At 35.1% G+C, this 20,856-nt stretch overlaps 1 protein-coding gene across 1 annotated transcript in view; it reads left to right on the forward strand.

Moving 5' to 3' along the window:
- Positions 1-19,075, forward strand: part of HFM1 (helicase for meiosis 1) — a 35,754-nt gene extending 16,679 nt beyond the window's left edge. The window contains exons 16-38 of the mRNA XM_054165417.1: positions 285-379; positions 1,130-1,263; positions 2,117-2,164; positions 3,979-4,059; positions 4,663-4,754; positions 5,539-5,645; positions 5,732-5,779; positions 5,989-6,086; positions 6,171-6,302; positions 6,952-7,037; positions 8,070-8,153; positions 9,680-9,837; positions 10,563-10,666; positions 11,773-11,928; positions 12,345-12,440; positions 12,828-12,946; positions 13,863-13,945; positions 14,104-14,222; positions 16,164-16,262; positions 16,931-16,991; positions 17,535-17,616; positions 18,008-18,165; positions 18,450-19,075. Coding sequence (XP_054021392.1) covers positions 285-379; positions 1,130-1,263; positions 2,117-2,164; positions 3,979-4,059; positions 4,663-4,754; positions 5,539-5,645; positions 5,732-5,779; positions 5,989-6,086; positions 6,171-6,302; positions 6,952-7,037; positions 8,070-8,153; positions 9,680-9,837; positions 10,563-10,666; positions 11,773-11,928; positions 12,345-12,440; positions 12,828-12,946; positions 13,863-13,945; positions 14,104-14,222; positions 16,164-16,262; positions 16,931-16,991; positions 17,535-17,616; positions 18,008-18,165; positions 18,450-18,513 — 2,304 coding nt within the window. The 3' untranslated portion in view covers positions 18,514-19,075. The remainder of the gene's footprint in view (positions 1-284; positions 380-1,129; positions 1,264-2,116; positions 2,165-3,978; positions 4,060-4,662; positions 4,755-5,538; positions 5,646-5,731; positions 5,780-5,988; positions 6,087-6,170; positions 6,303-6,951; positions 7,038-8,069; positions 8,154-9,679; positions 9,838-10,562; positions 10,667-11,772; positions 11,929-12,344; positions 12,441-12,827; positions 12,947-13,862; positions 13,946-14,103; positions 14,223-16,163; positions 16,263-16,930; positions 16,992-17,534; positions 17,617-18,007; positions 18,166-18,449) is intronic.
- Positions 19,076-20,856: the final 1,781 nt, after the last annotated feature.

Raw genomic sequence — 20,856 nt, forward strand, 5'->3', positions numbered from 1 at the left:
TTTGTGGTGTTTCTTGATACATCTCTCTCACAGGTACGTTGGCATATGTAGGCTGGTGCACTAACTTGCCTGCCAGGAATGGTTGGAGTCCAGATTCCTGCTTGATACCCAAATGAGTTAGAAGTTGCCTTTAAGTTAGCAAGGCTTTGGCATTTAGCAGGCATTTCAACAAGGATTTTAAGAAAAAAGCTTTAATGGTTTCAACAGATATGTGATGCATATGCAGCTTGCAATGTTTTGCTAAGATTTAGAGAGCAGGTTTTGTTTATGGTTTTATTTTGCAGTTTGACACTACAGCTACAGCAGTTATTATGACTCGTTCTAGTACAAGGGAGAGGTATATACAGATGTTAAATGGTGCTGATGTAATAGAGAGCAGGTAACAGTATTTTTTATATGACTATGTCGATGGTAGCAATGTTTTGTTATTTCTACAAAACTCAGATGGGTTTTGGGGTGGTGGTTTTTTTTTTAATTTCAAGGAAATTCAAGCTTTTTTAAATTCAAGGAAAATGAAAGCAATCTAGTCAGAAGATAACAGCCTCTTTTATCAACTAAAAACATCCCTGAAATGGAATAAAAAAATCCCACAGTAGTTGTAGATTCCTGATGGAAGACTGAAGAAACTGAAATAGTACATATTGTAAAGATAAAAAGCAAGATTTGAACCCAGAGTGCGTGTCTCTGCATTTTTAGTCTGGAAAATACCAGACCACAGAATATACTTGATGTGAGCAGAGTATGACAAGAAATACATAGGAAAGTTAAGACATTATAGGGTAGACTAAGAAATGTTGCTCATGTGATTTTGATAAGGTTTAATTTTTTTAATATATTCAAAACATCAACACTGTGTTGCAGCTTTGTTTTCGAAAGTGTTGCTAAAAGTCACAGTTGACAGAGGGTTTTTCTTTTTGCTTGCTGGACATGAAGCCATAATAAATAAATTACATTGTTGATTCTTTATGTATTCTTTACTGTTTTCTGTTGATTTTGCTGATTGACAGTAAAATAATTTAAAAAAAAAAGTGGGTTTGTGTGACAGCTTTCTGTTGTGTAGGCTTGTGTGTGTGTTTGTAAAAAAGTTTTAGCACTTGTAAATGTACTTACTTTTTTTTCTTTTTGGTAGTTTGCACAGACACCTTGTCGAGCACTTAAATGCAGAAATAGTGCTACATACTGTCACAGATGTCACTGTAGCTTTGGAATGGATACGATCTACGTTCTTATACATTAGAGCCTTAAAAAATCCATCTCATTATGGTTTGTTGTTTGGGGTTTTTTAATAATTTATCTCAGTTATAGCATTAGGATGTGTTAGATTCATGTTATATATGTCTTCTGTTTCATTATGAACTGTTTTGTTGTAAGGGATTGAAAACAAGATACGTAGTATGCCTGTAACATTTTTAGGAACAGTTTCACTTGCTTTAATATAATTAATAGGAATTTCAGCATGTATAACATAAAAAATATATATGAAGAAGCCATTCACAGCTTCATAATGATATGTAATACACTGGACCATGTGTTAATACAATATAAAGTCATAATGTACTTTTCAGCATTGCTGCTAAGAAAAAAAGATACTGTGTAATATTTCATAGTTCTTCTAAAACAAAATGTCAATCTTAATGCTTCTGTCTTCAGTTTGTCCTGTTCAGAACAGCCTCTCCATCCTCAGCCCTGACCATGTTGTTAGTGGTCAGTTACTCTACACTTGGTTATGAAATAATTGGGCACTTGCTGGAGACATTTTTTTAAGGATTTACAGATGAGACTGGAACACAGGAACACTCATTCAAGTACTAGGTGTACTAACATAGGAAAAACTGTACATGTGAAGCTGCTGACTGACATTTCTGCAACGTATAGGACCTCTGATATTTTACATAGGGGCATATCTGCAGCTTTTACTTTTGCACATCTGTTCTAACTTTCTGATCGTCAAATGCTTACTCCATGTAATGCTTTTGACTTATTCCTAGTATAATAAATATTTACAACCTTTTCATGTTGGGGTCCCAAAAATCAGCAAATCAGTGTTGATGGGTGATGATATTGAGGAGGAAGTGATCATTGTATTACATTGAAAAACCTTTGTCTTTTCATGAAGGTTTTTCGTCTGGATTGGATAAAATGGGAATTGAAGCAAAATTACAAGGTAATTTTTTTTTTTTCCCCTTAGTAAAATGTACATTTTAGTGCTGGCTCATCCATGTGTATTATATATCTACATTAATTTTGATAGATCCATTCCCAGAACAAATGTATTTTGCAATATTGTGCTATTGATTTTTATTATTAATCCTTTTGAAATGCTATCAGTACATCTTGACTAGTAGAGAATTTTTTTCTGGTACTTCATCTCCAGATACATACTCAGAAATACAGAGCAGAACACTTTAATTTTGATTGCCTGTCATTTTTATTTTTCCTATGATTGATATAATTTGCTTTCATTAATTTCTGTTCCTATACTTTCAAAAAAGCCCTTTTCAGAAGTTGTCATCTTCCCTTCATTATAAATTTAGCCTTTTAAACAAAGGATGTAAAATGTAAATATCATCAGCTTGTTCAGAAACAGTTGAAAATTGCATTATTATAGCATATTAGGCAACAATAATAAAGAGCAGGTGGAGAGAGAGAACACTACTTTTATGATATATATTTTTACATTAGCAATTAAAAAATCCATAATTGATGTGAAAAGATGAATTTTAGAGAACTCCAGAGTATGGTAGATTTTGTCCAGTGATGGACTTAATGAACTGGAGGATAGGAGCAAATCTTAAATTCTGTATTCATGTACAGGTGAGTCACAATATTCATGTTATGTATGTCTGCTATTCAGACATCTCTACTGGTATGATCTGACAATTCCACTATGACCATGACATTTTGCATTGGAGATGTGCATTCTAGTTTGTTTGCTTATTACCTGAAATTTGGCCTTTTATGGATTGAACTACTCATTTTGCTTAGGAGTGTCAAGGGAAAACTTGCATTCTGTCAAAGATTTCTGTGCACTAAACATTGTGTTAAATATCAGCCATATCTGTGATGTACAGATTCAGTAGATCCTCTTAAGAATTATTTTGTCTGTTTAATTCCAAATTTATTTTAAAAACTTTTCATATGAATAGTAAATGCATAATACAATAACAAAGAACCAAGAGAATGCAAATACCTAATTAAGAAATGGCACATGGTCTTTAAGGGCCAGTAATTTGAGGACGAGGCAGCACCATGGTCTTTCTACCAGACTCAAACAAAACCCAACTGCTGTAATTTAAGTACTGCCTTTTAAGTTATTTACAATCCCATCAGCAAACATACATCTGACTAAAGAGTTTGGGAATCAGTGCTTCTCACCTTTAAATATGAAAATAGCGTATAACTCTCTTTTAATAATATTTATTCATTTCCATGTAAGTTTTGTACTAGATACAAAACAAGCATATTAGTAAAAGACTGTTTGCTAAGGTTGTAAATGGAATTCAGCAAATATACAAATGCAGTTTTCTCTCTTCAGTGAAAGTTCTCACATCCATCCTAATTCTGTATATCTGTATACCAGACCATTGGGAACTTAACTATCTGGAAGGGAGCCTGGTACCATTTAAGTGTTAACACTGTTGTGGAAACCTTTTGTATAAATACTATGGGCTCTCCAAACTCAAATTCAGAACTGAATATGGCAGCCTACATTCTGTGCATCTAGTGTCTTTTTCTGTGGTACCTTGCTGAAGAAAGAGTCAAGTTCTCCTTTATCAAGTATCTTTTGAATGAGCTTTCCCCAGGCAGAAATTAACAGGCAACTTCAGTAGAAGCAGGATCATATTCTAAAACCTTTACTTGAGTTCAGTGGAATTACTTGAGTATACACTCACTGCAATTTGATGATGTTTCTGGTTTGTACATAGACAGGTTTTTCTGCATGTACTAAAAATGGATGTATTTTCACACTATTGACAGAGCTGTGTTTGAAGAACTTAAATGATTTATCATCTTTTGATTTGATCAGGATGGATGAAGCAAACAATTTTAAACCAACAGGTAATGCTTTTTATAAATAAACTAATTTTCAGAAGTTTTGAGATAGTAATGAACTACAAATGCTCACAAGTGGTCCTATAATCCATTAATCAGAGTAACCAAATGTAGCATAGTATCTCAGAGATTGACTAGAATATATGAACAGGTTTCTTTAATCCATCATTGAAGATTATTCTCTTAATGTTAATCTATGAATAGATTTTCTTTTGTTGCTGGAAATTTTGTTGCATATTATGAGAAAATTACCGAACATTAGCACGGGGTAATTGGATGTGACACGGTTCAATGAAGGACAGGTTTTATCTGCTCTTCTCAACAGTCCTCTGCTAGAGGTGGCTGGCTTCTCAGCAACCACAGTTCACAGTCTGGTATATTAGTGTGAATTCATCTCCACTGGAGAAAACTGTAACTGGCACATTTCTTTCTGCCACTCTAGGATAGAGTCAGTAATACCCATCAGACTGCTGGGGGCAATAACATACTGAGTCAGTACTGGTAACTCTCATTAAGCCATGTAATTAAAAAAAAATTATTCTGACTTAAAAAAACCACTAAAAAAATACTTGATAGTCTTATTTTTTAAGGTATATTCTTCTTTTACAGAGACTGGAAGATTAATGGCGTGGTATTACATAGCATTTGATACAGTGAAACAATTTTTCACAGTTAAGGGAACAGAGACTTTAAATGAATTGGTAATGTAACATTTTAAAGAAAATTTACATATGTTCAATTCATTTTTAAAATCAAAGACAAGAAGCTGATGGTTTTGTTTCTTTTAAAGAGCTCAGACTTTGCTTTAAGTTTTACTTATGAGCCTTTGTACTCTGAGATCTTTCTATTTCAAACTCTGCCCTCACTAGTATTGCTTATGAAAATATTAAGTTGATGAACCTGTTATGTTAATGTATTAAATACTGCAATGTTTTGTGACTTGGGGTGGGGTGGTGTTTTATTGCAAAAATTGGTTGCATGGAGAGCAGACCTAATTTTTAAACAAATGTTACTGTCTTCCTGTTTTAAATATTTTCCGTCTATCAGATAACATGCTATTGCTGTTAAGTCTCAAAAGACATTTTATTTCCAAGAAAATACTGTGGTAGGACAGACTTGCCATGAAAAATTTGAATGCCTGTCCTTCTATAGCAATCTTTGTTTCTAAAGTACAAAGAAAGTAAAGCACCTAACAGCAAAAACTATCTATATCTGCCTTGCATGTCATAAAGTATTAGCTGTGTGGTTGATTTGTGGATGCTTTCAAGTGAAATAGTAATTAAAAGCTGAAAGCGTAGTCTTCCTCTTTTCCTATATAATAGCCTTTATAGGAAGATGAAAATAAGTTGGTTAGTATTAGAAAGAAGTGATTGATCATCTTTTCGTGGTTATAGTGTTGAGACAATAACACTTAAAGCAATTAAAAAGTTGGACAAAGTGGTAGAAAAAATTGCAAAGAAAGAAACAATAAAATAATTGTTACAGATTACAATGATCTCCAGCTGTGCAGAATTTCTGGATGTCAAGTTAAGAACAAATGAAAAGAAAATACTGAACAATTTGAATAAAGATAAGGACAAAATAAGTATCAGGTATACAAATCAAATATATTAAGAAAGGAAAATAATCTTTTTTGCAATAAACAAATATCAGAAAATACATATACTTTTGTGCATAGGTTTCCAATGGAGGGGAAGATAAAAACAAGAGAAATGAAAATAAACTGGTAAATATTATATTGTGTTGTTAGTTTTTATTGAAAATCTGTTGCTTCATGTCTGTTGAAGTCTCTGCTGAATTTGTATCACTTTATTGAGGACCAGATAGTGATTTTATTTTTTTTATAATGAATATTCTTTCATTTTCCAGTATAAACTTCTATATTGTTATACTTTGCTTACAATATGGCTTACATACCAAAAAATTTTTTTCCAGTCTTATTCAGGCTCAGCTAGGATGCATTCCTGTTCAAGACTTTACTTTGACACAAGATACAGGCAGAATATTTAGAAACGGCTTAAGAGTTACTAGATGTATGGTAAAATTTAATCCTTTTTGAGTGCATGTAATAATAAGCTAAGTTTTAGTTGATTAATACTAGTCTTTTTTTTTCACAGGGTTGTCTGACTATCTGGCATCATGTAAGAACAACTTTTCTGCTTTATTAAACTCTTTGATTTTAGCAAAGTGTTTCAGGTGCAGACTTTGGGAAAATTCACTACATGTGTCTAAACAATTGGAAAAAATTGGTAAGTACTAGTAAAAAACTCAAAAAGTTTAATCTCATGAAAAATCAAAACTCATAATTACCCTGCTAATTTCTCAAGTGTGTACTCATATGTACTTAAATTACTTTCCTAATTACTCATTTGCTGTAATTGAGTACCACATCAGAACAGTCTGCCATGATAAAAGTTATCAGTTTAATAATTTTCTTCAGGTTTCAAAGTATTTCAGAGTTGTTCTTCTTTTGTTCTTCTTGAAGAAGAGAAGAACTCTTCAGAATTGTTCTTCTTGAATGAGGTCGTATGTGAAACTCTTCCTTGGAAAGGGAAGATGTTCTGAGATAAAGAATGCTTGTGTCATGGACTTTTTTTCATAGATATGCAGAATACATTTCTTGACTCTTGTAGAAAGTGATCTAAAATCTGCTGTATTCTAGAAAATGTAACTAAATGTCAGTATTGAAATACTGAATGTTTTCATATTTATTGCCTTTCTTCTCATCTTTACAGATGGATAAGTAAAATTAAAAAATAGTAAGATATTTAATCAACTGAAATTTAGTGATTTGCTGGGCAAAATGCTGGGACTCATACAATAAAATTATTTCCACAGTTGAGAATAATTGAAAATTAGTGATTGTGTATAACAGCATAAACCTGAAATTCTTCACAGGTGTATCACTGTCAAATGCTATGGTAAATGCTGGGCTGACATCATTTAAAAAAATAGAAGATACCAATGCAAGGGAACTTGAATTGGTAATGTGTTATTTTGTACTCGGATAAATATAGTAAGGAAAATACTGTATATTAATCCTGTATCCATCCATTACAAGCAGTGTGATTAATCTACATCTGTTATACTATTGTCAGCAAAAGTAAATGGTTTATTAATTTATATTAGTGAATTTTAAAAATGTGACTACACCTGTTTTTCCTTGAAAATGGGTATGATGTTTTGTTCTAACAAACAGAACATGTATGATTTCACTGACATGGCTTGTTTCAGAAAGCAATTGCTTAAGTATGAATAATCATTAAAGTGATTTGAAACAAAGGAAAACATGCATTTCCCTTTGGAAGTGTTATTAAACAATAAAAGGGAATATTAGAATAGAATAGAATTAACCAGGTTGGAAAAAACTTTCAAGATCAAGTCCAACCTATCACCCAACACCATCTAATCAACTAAACCATGGTACCAAGTGCCTGTTTCTCGTAATGTCCTGAATTTCCATTATTGCTATTTTTAGTTAAAGACAGTCATAGAGTAAAATTCCTCTGATTCATCTATAAAACACTTACTTTAGGGAAGTTAGATTGTACTCTAGGACAAGTTCTTTGGCTCTTGACTTCTTTTCTGAGGAAATTGTTTTTCCAGTGTTGTAGAAGATATAATGGATTTTTAAAGCAAATCAATCCTACCTGGATCTTTCTGTTTTGGCTTTAGGAATTTGGTTTCTCTTTTGTGCACTCTTTTGCAGTTTTCTGTAATTTGCTTTGTTTGATTAAATGTAGTGCAACATAGAAGGGTCATGTAATATAAAACCTGAGTAGTCAGGGTTTTTTCAGTTCACTGGCTGTTACCTGAACAGAAGTGGTAGCAATGTGAAAAGGTATTGGAATTTTCTTTAGCTTAGATTGCTATTCTGGGCATCATGGACATTGGAGAACTCGGAGTGATAAGGGCTTTTGTTGATAGCATAATTACATTGGTGACTTTGATTCCTTGGATTCTGTTGGCACCTATGATCAGCTGAATGTATCAGAAATTAAATCAAATCTTTCCAGATTTTAAACAGGCATCCTCCTTTTGGAAACCAGATAAAAGAATCTGTTTTGCACCTTCCAAAATACGAGCTTGGTATTGAACAGGTAAATGCTTTTCTATTTATTTTACGTTTTTATGCTGATATCATTAAACAAAAGAGCAAATATTAACTTGAATTTTGAGCCTTCACTGATAGATTGCATGGTATTGTGATGTCCTTCCACATTCACATGTATAGTTAAACCCTTAAGCCTCGAGAGTGAGCTTTGGAATAGACATTCCCTGTAATATGTTAGCTTCTCTCCGTCTTGGTAATTGCATTCAACATTACAGATGCAAACCAGTATATTCCACATTCTAGAATTTTGTGCTAGTCTGAGAGGTCTCTTCTATCTTGAACATAAACTTGAGACAGCAAAACATCTATGTAAATGACACCAAGTTGGGAACAGATGTTGGTCAGTTAGAGGGTAGAAAGGCTCTGCAGAGGGACCTCGACCGACTGGACAGATGGGCAGAGTCTAATGGCATGGCTACAGGCTGGGGTCAGAGTGGCTGGAGAGCTGCCAAACAGAGAGGGACCTGGGGGTGCTGATTGACACCCGCCTAAACATGAGCCAGCAGTGTGCCCAGGTGGCCAAGAGGGCCAATGGCATCCTGGCCTGTATTAGGAATAGTGTGGCCAGCAGGAGCAGGGAGGTCATTGTGCCCCTGTACTCTGCATTGGTTAGGCCACACCTTGAGTACTGTGTCCTGTTCTGGGCCCCTCAGTTTAAGAAGGATATTGAGACACTTGAACATGTCCAGAGAAGGGCACCAAGGCTGGTGAGAGGCCTTGAGAACAAGCCCTATGAGGAGAGGCTGAGGGAGCTGGGATTGTTTAGCCTGGAGAAGAGAAGGCTTAGGGGTGACCTCATTGCCCTCTACAACTACCTGAAAGGTGGTTGTAGCCAGGAAGGGGTTGGTCTCTTCTCTCAGGCAACCAGCACCAGAACAAGGGGACACAGTCTCAAGCTGCGCCAGGGGAGGTTTAGACTCAAAGTGAGGAGAAAGTTCTTCACTGAGCGAGTCATTCGTCATTGGAATGGGCTGCCCAGGAAGGTGGTGGAGTCACCATCCCTGGAGGTGTTCAAGAGGAGATTGGACATGGCACTTGGTGCCATGGTCTAGTCGTGAGGTCTATCGAGACAGGTTGGACTTGATGATCCTTGGGGTCTCTTCCAACCTTAGTTATACTGTGATACTGTGCTCTCTGTGTAAAACTTACTGAAGAAGCATTGACTTGTGCATGTTCTACATCACACTTAGGAATACAGAGAAACAGTAAATTTTTCTATATTAACATAGCTAGTGCCCTTTCAAAGGAAGCGTGTGATTCCACATGCAATCAAGAGCCTAGCTTTCTTCTTTTATCTTTTTGCATTGAACAGAATTTTTTTCAAGGACTTAATGTAGAACATAATTAAATTTAGGATATTCAGCTATGGGTAAGTTAGTACTCTGTAACAGTGTTTCAGAGCAACAAAGAAAAACTGTACCACCTATTACTTGAATAGGACTTTTGTGTTTGTATCGATAATACTTTGTGTATTTACACAGTTATGTCGTCTTCCATATCATTTTCTCCTAGCTCCCAAAATACAGTGATACATTGGCTGAAATCTTAGTAACAGTCAAGTTAACAAACTATGAGCAGCTACAGACAAAAAGAACAGCAACCGACTTTCACTATGTTACATTGGTCATAGGAGATGCTGACAACCAAGTCATTTTTAATCAGAAAATTACGTATGTATAATCTGTTGGGGTTTGTGTTTGTTTGTTGTGTGTTTTGTTTGGTTTGGTTTTTAAATGCATTACATCTTCCAAAGGTGTTGTTTTCAGTCCTTCCTGGGACTTTTTCAGGTTTTGCAATTCTGATGCCAAATGGTACTGCTTTTTCTAGTCACTGTTGTCATTTTAAAATGCTGCACAAGATTGATTAAACTCCCCCAAACATACCAGTGTTTTGTACTTGTCAGTACAGGGAAGATGTGTAACTGTATACCGCTGGTGTTGTATTATGGAAAACATCATAATTTCCACGTAAAACAAGTAAAATACCTATTAAAAAGATACATTCTCAAGTTGTTACTTAGTCAGCTCTATTTCTTTTAATTATATTGTTGAAATTGTTGTTCACTTGGAGATGGAACTGAATTCTCCAGTTGGCTAAGATATGCTTAGAGCAAATGGGGGAAAAAAGAAAACAATTTTTTTTTTCCAGCTGTGTGACCTTTGTGGGAATTCTGCATGAAGTCTGATGCTTTTGGAAGAACAGAAACTAATCTGCAGGATCCTGTCTCTCTTATGGCCATAAATTATATATTATTGGAAGGTTATTCTTAAGCCACTTACCAAGTAAAATCCAAGAGCTAAGACCAAATATAAGCTCTTCACTTAGTTACAGATGTCATAGTGTACAGTCTTGTTTCATTTTCCATATCTAACAAAACTTTACTGATACATTATAGGGATTCTGTGCTGCTGAAAACTGGAAATTGGATAAAGAAAATTGAAGTGAAAAGAGCTGTTAAATCAGAGGATATTAGTGTAAATTTAATTAGTTCTGATTATGGTAGGTCGATTAGTATGCTTTTAATTTAAAAAGAAAAAACAGCATAAGAATTTTGAATACATTGTTAATACACTTTATATCAAGCCAAAAATATATACAAATGACTTTATCTGTAAACAAAATTCTATTATATGTTTTTTACTGTGTTGAGTATTACCTAACAGTCCTAGTTACATACTTTGGTATACAGTTTAAAAATAGACTGGCTGCATTAAATTCTGTCATCATGCCCTGCCTGTAAAGATTGCCATGTGCTAGATTAATTGATTGCTTCCATGATAAACATTGAGTATTGAAGCTGTGACATTAGTCAGGCCTGGAATAATCAGTATTCCTATGGCTAAACCTCAGGAAAAAGGAAGGTTTTTCTAACCAAAAGAAACGAAGAAAAAAATTGTCCTTTTATTACTGCTTGTCTATCTACACATTGTACTCAGTTCAGTAAACCTCAACAGTTACTTTCTCTCAGACTGGTAACATTGGTAACAAGTTACACTAAAATTAGGTCTTCCTTATCTCTGTTTATATAGAAGTCTGCTTCTGTTTCAGATTTGAAAGAAATTTCATGTTTTAAAAGCCTGTCTGGTTTTCTAGCAATACTTGCTGAGTAAAGTACAAAAATACCCTTTTTACAAGTGATGTCTCTTACAGTCTCACATGAATTTTGGTTGAATTAAAACTAGAACCATTATTATCATTCAACTTCAAAAGCATCTACGCACATACTCATTTTAGCCCTTTGCCAATACAAAGCTGCTGATACTCCTGTAACACTGTCCTACAGTTTTAAAGTTAATATTGGCAGTGCAAAGTCATAGATAAATGTAGTTCTAAAACACTGAAAAGTTCTGTTAAAGGGACTCGTTTTGTTACTCACCTGGTAGTCTGTCTTTAATTCTGATTGTTCTTTAAAAACTCGGTCATAAATAGTCCATTCACATTAGTGTGCCTTTAATGTTACATTATTTTAACAAATTTCTATGATATTTTTATAGTATTCATACTTCATAAATGCTTCAGAAAACTGAAGGTAATCAGCTTAGAAAGAGTTTATAGAAATGTAAAGGGGTTTTTTTTAAGTATTTTTTTTTTTCTTTCTTTCAAAGTTGGCCTTGATATACAGCAAGCATATACAGCCGTTTACTTAACACCAAAGGCAGTGGGAAATCAAGTGGTTACAAATCAAAAACTGAAAGCTGAGTCTTCACGTGATCTGTATTATGGCTCATCACAAAGTCTGCCAGCAGCAAAACCAGATACAGGTAAACAGTCAGATCAAAACATCTGACTAATAGCATAGCTTTTTGCAAAGAATTTTGCTTTCAGTGGAGAGCTAGATCTTTACCAATACTTCTTTCTCAAGTATAATAAAAATACAGTGCTGCTGCTACCACTTGTCAAGTACTACAGAGTAATTCTTTGCATTTGAAAGAAAAATTATAGGTGTTTGGTATCTAGCATGATGGTTTGAATTTGGAAATGTGACATTGCCTCTGTTTTTCAGTAACATTGATTAATTGCTTTCCAATTACATTGTTTGAGCAGCCCAAAGCTTTGCCAAAGGCCACAAAAATTTAGTGACCCAGGCTACTTCTAGCCCATTTTTGCCATGTGAAGTAGTCTCTTAACCATTACCTATGAAATAAAACCCCAATGTTTCTGTGTTCTGTTTATCTAGGAAGCAGATCTAAACAGGAGATTACTTACAAGAAATATGGAAACAGAGAATGCAACCACCGCTGTAAAAATAAAGATGTGTGTGGACACGACTGCTGTGAGTTTCATTAAATCTACTATTTCTGTTACTTTTAGACAAATGTAACGTAAAATAGCTTTCTCTATACCAACAGCTACACTTACAGAAGCAATGTAAGCAAGAGTCAGGCCTGAGTTATTGTTATGATACAGTCAAAAAGCAGTAATAAAAAGCTTTGTCATTAATACTCTTACAGCAAATACATATTAATATTTCCCACAATATCTAGCATATGTTTTAAGAGCAATTCAAGCTTCTTACACTTTTATATAGATATTAGCATGTTTAATCTTTTAGAATCTTTTAACAGAAGATACTATGCTTAGTGCCAAAGTTTCTATTGATCTGGAAAGAATTAAGTCTTATTTCTTCTAACCTAATGATTATTTTAATTCCTTTCCTCAGGTAAAACTGGAGTACCTCCAAAGTCTGAGATGAACAGAGATTCAAACTTTTCTTTGTACCTAGCTGATTTAAGGAGCAGGAACTCAAGCTTATGTGTACCCCCAGTAAAACGGTTAAAGGTTCATTTGAATGCAGTCAGCTATTGAATAGATTCATTTCAATCTCTTATGTATTTGTATATATTGTTTGCATAGTTTTTATAACTGTGAACATTCACGTTTGTCTTTTCTGTGTGGAATGGAAAAATCAAAGGTTCAGGAATCTTTGAGATGGTCTGCTGCTGGAATGCTTCAAAAAATGATCCACTTCTGTGCATGTACTTTTTTTTTTTACTTCTATGGCATTTGATAGATTGTGGTGGGTGAGGTACAGAGGCATTGGAAGGTAATGTACTGTGACTTGGTTTTGGCAAAATATGACCTGAATGAAAACAGTTGTATTATCAGAGTAATGCTACTGAAAGATCTTTTTGCCTTAACAGGTAGACCCACTTGTTTGAGAGAGATCCACTTGTTTATAAGTTAGTTTTAACCTCTGGAAGATTTCATGGCTTACACTTTATCCCTTTGAATGCAGTACTGCACTAGTTCTTTCTGCAGGAAAAATGGCATTTGAGATACCAAAATGTTTTATTTCCTCTTCACAGTTTTATTAGGTTGTTTCAAATAATTATTTAGTCTGTAGCTAATTGAATTGTTTTGGTTGGAAGAGACCCTTAAGATCCTCAAGTCCAATCATTAATTCAGCATTCCAGATCAGCACTAAATCATGTCCCTCAAATACAGTTAAGAGTTAGTGATAAACAGTCTGACTTTGCCAGGGTACTTGAATAACCCCACCAGAAGAATGTAATTCAAGCATTTTTAACTGATTACATTAGATAAGCAGACATCAGAAAGATTTTATATATGTCTTTAGAACAATTTTTAAAGATCATATATAACATGATACCTACTATTAATGATAGTCATGAAGATTGTTAACAACACTTTTCAGAGTTTATATCTTCTAGTTACCAGAATCTGCTTTCTTTAGATGCAGATGTTAAATCAAGCTCAAAATCTTGATCTCAAGCAATTTGTTTTCACACCTAAATCTTCGTTACCAGCACTGGCAAGGTACTGGTTAATATAAGTAATGCTATGATATGATATATGATATGATATGTATGAGATAGTATGTTAAGTTGTAACAACTAAAAACTCTTTCCTTCGTAAATTTTTAGCAACTTTCTGCAACTGTTTTACTGACAGTCACTGATTTATTGTTTTAATAGGTCTAGTAATGAACAGTTGTCTTCAGCATCTTCATCACCTTCAGTGAACCAGGTGGATAATGGTAATAGCATAGGAGTATCTCAGAAACAACTGCAATCCTGGAATTATGAAAGGAGTAGTAAGTTACTGCTTATGTTCAAAATTATTATTTCCAGTTTTGAATATACTTGTAAACTGAAAATTCCTTGAATAACTACAGCAAACAGTATGGCATTTTAAAATACTCAATGTATGGAGAAATACAGTGGCCTTAATTGGCTTTCTTCCTGGTATTGGTAAGAATTTATAATGTAGGTCTAAGCATCTCGAGTGTACCTTGTAATACAAGAGGTATTTTGCCCCTGTGTCTGTATCTTCTTTTTGCTGGAAGAAGTTAGTGAAACATGAGCTTTTGTTCTGGTAGTTGACAAAATGTCATTCAGTAACTGAGTCGTAACTACTACTGGGGAAAAAAAATCCTGTTTTGATTTTGCTGGGAAGGCCACTTTTTTTTTTTACATTTGGTGTTAAATGATTAGTCTTCATCAGTATAACTGTGATGTTCTCTTCACTGCTTGCCTTTTGCTAGTGCATTTGATGACAGTAAACTGATGCGAATCGAGCTTTGATTAATTTAGCTAATAAGTAGCAGCTCCAATATTTAGGTCAGACTCAGACATATAAGAAACACTGTGTTGAAAAGGATTGATTTATTTTAATTTTTTTTTTTTTTTTAGTCTGTACTGCCTAATTGGTGGTGCCTATGCTGCATAGTTTCATTTTTGTTTAACACTTTGACAGTGGGATTCTAATCCTGTTCCTTTACTGCTTTGTATTTTCCTGACATACTGATTTACCTGCTATGGCTGTTATTTAGTCTTAAAATGGAAGACTCTTTCATAGCCATATCATCAGTTACTGGGGGAGGTGGGGACTCAGTGTATAATATGATTGTGTTAAAAGAATGAAATCATGGAAAGAGCTCTCATCTGTGCTTGAGGACATCTTGAGGCAAATCATTCAGGATCAAGGGGATGTAGTAGATATTGCTGACTAAAAACCATGTCCACTGAATAGTAGCAGAAAAGGTAACTGATTGGATAAGGTAATGTTGATTGGAACATCTGCATTTTAAACAAATGCACAAAACAAGTAGTTGTAATAAAGAAAGGCATTGGTTCATATACTTTTTTTGGTAGGGTTAACTGCATCTGGAATCTGGTAATTAATAATATACTGTGACATCTGAGTAACCTAAACCTCTAATTTATTTGATGTCCATATATCTGTACAATAATGCACCATACTGACTGCATGCATCCAAAACCACAATACCAGTATCTTCCTGGTGTTGCTAATACCTGTGGAACAGTATTTTTGATGTGAGTCTGTCCTGCTTCCCTCTCTGTTGCAAGAGATACCTGGATCAGGGTTTCCTAGGCACATTAGGGCTATGATAACAGAATAAAGATTCCAGCAGAAGAGAGAAGAAAAAACTTATCAGAGTGAATTGGATTGGTGATGAAAAGATAATAGAATAAAGAAGAGTAAGAAAAAAACCACAATAAGTTTTCTTGGCACCCTGAAAAAAAACTATTTAAAAACATTAACTATCACATTTTAATTAAGATCTTTAACAACAATGCTTAAAAATGCATTTGTCATGGGTAGATCTTAGGAATTAGCTGTATGAGAGAAAGACAGCATTCAGAGTGTTTTGGTAAACTTTGGAGAGAAGAAAGGACTGAATTAAAAGTGCTAAATTTTGGATCAAGAAGTGCTTCAGGGAAAGAATGAAATTGCAGTGATGTTTAGAAGGTTCATTTTTCTGGAATCTATAAGGATAACTTTTCTTAAAATAAGGCTGAGGAAAAAGTGCACTTGTGACAGTTCTTTCTGTAGATTGAACTGGTTGTATAAATAGAAGAGTTTAAGTTGTACTTGTCCATTGCAAATGTATTACAGCTTTCTCTTGAAAATGTTCAATGTTTGTGAGAAGAGCCAAGAGACAATGGCATAAAAAATTGTTGCAAGTCTTTAATACATAACTTGATGGATAACAGCAGATCTTTCATTTCAGATGCTTTGGATGTGGACTTTGAATTGAATAGTGATGTTTGGGATGATATTGATGATGACAAACTAGTATTTGCTAGCAACTTTGCCACTAGAGAATTAGGTACAGTTATTTTAAAAAATTTGTTTCCTATGCACAAATTATTTTGTAACAATTTATTATAGTGTGCTGTAAGTGGAACTACTTGAAACTTTTGCTTAATTGATTGGACTGACAGGTCTATTACTCTGCCTTTTAATGTGACCTGTATTGAGACATAGCTAATACAGATGGGAGAGCTGAGAATTGTTTTGATTGGAAAAGATCTTTAAGATCATCCAGTCCCACCATTAACCCAGTGCTGCCAAATCACTACTAAACCATGTCACTAAGCACCATATCTATATGTATTTTAAATACCTCCAGGGACGGTGACTCAACCGCTACCCTGGGCAGCTGGTTCCAGACCTTGACATGCCTTTTTAGGAAGGAAATTTTTTGCCCCTTGATGCAACTTCAGGCCATTTCCTCTTCTCCTGTCACCAGTTACGTGGGATAAGAGACTGAGTCATAATGAAAATGTTCTTGGATGGCCTGCAACTATGTATTTGTCATTTTACCGGACTGCTTATGTCTGCTTCTCTTTACATTAGCCCAAACCCCACAGAAGAAATATCTCACATATTAAGACATTTGAATAATCTTCAAACTACTATGTAAGATATTTACAAGGGATTTTTACAACTTTCATTCTTATGTGGAACTCTGAAATGTCTACCTTTAAATTGCAGATGAATGTGAACCACTTTGCCAGTATGTAAGATGCAAATCTGCAAATGACATTTCAAAAAAGTAAGCATTGTATAAGTAATAATAATAATAATAATAATAATAATAATAATAATAATAATAAACAACCAGGTTGGAAGAAACCTTCAAGATCATTGCATCCAACCCCTCAACCAATCCAACCCACCTAAACAACTAAACCATGGCACCAAGCACCCCATCAAGTTTCCTCCTGAACACCTCCAATGATGATGACTCTACCACCTCCCTGGGCAGCCCATTCCAATGGGCAATCACTCTCTCTGTATAGAACTTATTCCTAACATCTAACCTAAACCTCCCCTGGTGCAGCCTGAGACTGTTCTTACAGTTTTTTTTGGTTAAGAATATTGTTTGTATTTTACATATGTCTGTATAATGTATAGAAGGTTGTTCACTCATAGGTGAGTGAAATTTCAACTTTTAAAATGTGTGAATTATGTAATAATTTGAATTTGTTTTTCTTCATTTAATTGCGGAGGGAAATAAATAGAAAATCCTGAACTGAAAAATAAATAATTTTGCTCTTCTGTGAAAATACTTGAATATTCAACTTAATATTTTCAGTGAGACCAGTATTCAGAACTCAGCTACTCCTGTGGTTAATAGCATGTCAAAAGTCAATTTACAGAATGGGAATATAAATAAGGTGAGTAAAAATACTTTGATAACAGAATTTCCTGTAATTAGAGTATTGCACATGTAAATACATTCACTATACCTAACTTACGAATCAGTTTGAACATACTCGGTTTCTTAACCTTTCTTTGCTGTCCAAACATATACATCCTATGTTCAATGTGATATTCACAATACACAGAAGTAGGACTTCAATTTACTTTATATATAGTATGGCTTCAAAACTATGTACTCAGTTTGATTGTGATTCTGCAAGTCATCTAGTATCATATCATATTTAGCATGTGCTTGGTCCTTGTAAAATACCATAATACCAGTATAAATATCTGTTCTGCACACTGACAGTTTCTCTTTTGGTTAGTTATTTTAACCATATACACTTTATGACATTTATATTGCAGTTCAGTTTTCAAGAAAACAACCATTCAAATCTGTCACAAGAGCTGGAAAGCGTACAGTGTTCTTCAGTCTCAAAAATCGTCTCAGACTCTTCTAAATTCACTAGGAAAGAGGATTTTTTTATTCTCACTAAAGAACATGAGAAAGAAGTGAATCCAAGGTAGGAAAAAGCTGTGGGTTTGTGGTTTTTTTGTTTTTTTAATTCTGTTGACTCAATGTTCAGTGCTTGGTTCCTCATGGAAGACAGACCTTTAAGCAATGTGTTAATTTTTAACTTTAAACAATGAATTTTTACAGTAACAGTAGCAGTTAACTTTTCGTAGAAGGGAAGGTACTTTTTTGGCTTGTCATGTATCTTTTGACTGTACTTTGTGCAGTGTTTCCGATTCATTAGGTTTTGATTTACTCAATATTTTTTTGTTGCTATTGCTTCATCTTTATTAGGTATCTTGATGATGAAATCAATGATGTCAATCCCTTCCTTGGAATATTTGATGATATTTTGTAAAGCAGATGAACAAAATACATTGTAAGTGCTGCAGAAAAATGTTTCAGTCATTTTTACAGAGCAAAGCCTTCAAATCCATTTAAAAGTCTTTGGTTTCTTTTGCTTACCTGTTTGATAACAGCTGAATTGCTGCAGAGAGTCTATTAATAAGAACATTGAATTAATGGATTCTAGCTATATATTATTTCAGTTAATAATTGGTATTTGTTTCTTGACCTGGCTGTTTGTAGGCTTGCAAAGGAAAACTTTGGAATGTTTTAAAGGAGAATAGTTCTCAGGGTGCTTTTATAGATGAAGTAAAAATTACATAAGGCAAAGGAAGCTGTTTATTACAAACCTTGCTCACAAGTACTTTTTAAATGAATGAAAGAGCATCTCCTCAGAAATTTATTAATGCTTTTTGGTTTTTTGTCTCTGCTTCTCTAATGCTCAATTTTTCATAGCACTGGTTCCGTAAAATAATCAGATTTACAATTAAATGTAATGACATGGTAATTTATTCTTTCTGACAGTGCTATCAACTTGTTAATAGAAAAGTGCAACTTCTTTAAAGCAAATGAGTTTACAGATGCTTAACAAACCAGTTACAAAATGTCTATGAACAGTATTCTAAGATTGTATTTTGCTGTTCATTTTGACATCAGAGGTCATTAAATGGGCACTTATGTGTCCTAGTAAAGATTTAGGCAACTGAGCATTGGATTTGGACATCTTCTTCTAGCTCTCGTGTCTGAACAGTAGACCTTGCAAGTTCAGTAGTTAGAAAAATTAATTATATTACCTAAAATCCAAGAGAACCTTATTTTTTACTGTTAATTACTCAAAATTTGTGGAATAAAAATGTTAAAAATCACAAAAGGAATCTGGTCTGTCCATTCTTCCAGCAGTGGTTGTAGTGTCACCAAATGCAACTATGTCTTGCTGCATTAATGTGGGTGTATTTTTCCAGCTAATAACATTTTACTTAGCTTCAGTGTTTCCTTAAACTTTAGACTTACATTCTGGTGGTCAATGGTGCCACATCCAGCTGGCAGCCAGTTGTTAGTGGTGTCCCCCAGGGATCAGTACTGGGCCCCATCCTGTTTAATGTCTTTATTGATGATCTGGACGAGGGGATTGAGTCCCATCAATGGTAAATTTGCAGATGACACCAAGCTGGGGACAGGTGTTGATCTGTTAGAGGGTAGGAGAGCTCTGCAGAGGGACCGTGACAGGCTGGACAGATGGGCAGAGTCCAAGGGCATGAGATTTAACACATCCAAGTGCCGGGTTCTGCACATTGGCCACAGCAATCCCATGGAGTGCTACAGGCTGGGGTCAGAGTAGCTGGAGAGTTGCCAGGCAGAAAGGGACCTTAGGGTACTGGTTGATAGTAGGCTGAACATGAGCCAGCAGTGTGCCCAGCTGGCCACGAAGGCCAATGGCATCCTGGCCTGTATCAGGAACAGTGTGGCCAGCAGAAGCAGGGAAGTCATTCTGCCCCTGTACACTGCACTGGTTAGGCCACACCTTGAGTACTGTTAGGGACTAAGTCAGTCTGTTCCACTCCCCCTTCCTATCCAGCAAGACTCTAAAGGGGAGGGCGCAGCGACCATTTTCTCTCTTTTGCTCCTGCCTCGCCTGTGTGAAAGGACCAAGAGTTTGCTGCTGGCTTCCTGGTTCTGCCATGTGGTCAGGCCTGGTCTTCTCCCTGCCACATCCACATTTCTCCGAAGAACTGCAATCCACACGCATCGAGGGAAATACAAGGCCATCTGAACTTGGTTTTGTATATTTTCCTATTCATCCTTGTTCCTTACCCTTGTGAAACCCTTCCTGTTATTGTTTTATGTATATATTGTTTAAAGAAAAAATTTTACTTCGCTACTTCCAAACTGACTCCAAATTATTTCTTGGTAGATTTACCTTCTCCCCTTTTCCCCTTGTCCCCCCTTTCCCCCTTTTTCTTCCCTTTTTCCCCTATTCTTTCCCCATTTGTTTTTTGGGGTTTTTTTCCCTATTGGGAAAAAGGAAGGGGGAGCAGGGGAGTTCTTCTCAGTCTTGCCACCATCTGAGCTCTTAAATTCCAGTTAAGGCTCAAACCACAACAACCTCATAGCTCTCCATTGGACTCTCTCCAGCAGATCTCTTTCTCTCTTGAACTGAGGAGTCCAAAACTGGACACAGCGTTCCAGGTATGGTCTCACCACAGCAGACTGGAGAGGGAGGAGAACCTTCCTAGACCTGCTGGACACAGCTTCCTTAATGCACTCCGGGATGTTCATTTGCCCTCTTGTCCACTAGGGCACATTGCTGTCCCATGGAGACCTTGACACCCACTAGGACAGCAAGATCTTTCTCCAT

The sequence above is a fragment of the Dryobates pubescens genome, chromosome 11 (assembly GCF_014839835.1).
Source record: "Dryobates pubescens isolate bDryPub1 chromosome 11, bDryPub1.pri, whole genome shotgun sequence".
NCBI classification, from domain to species: domain Eukaryota; kingdom Metazoa; phylum Chordata; class Aves; order Piciformes; family Picidae; genus Dryobates; species Dryobates pubescens.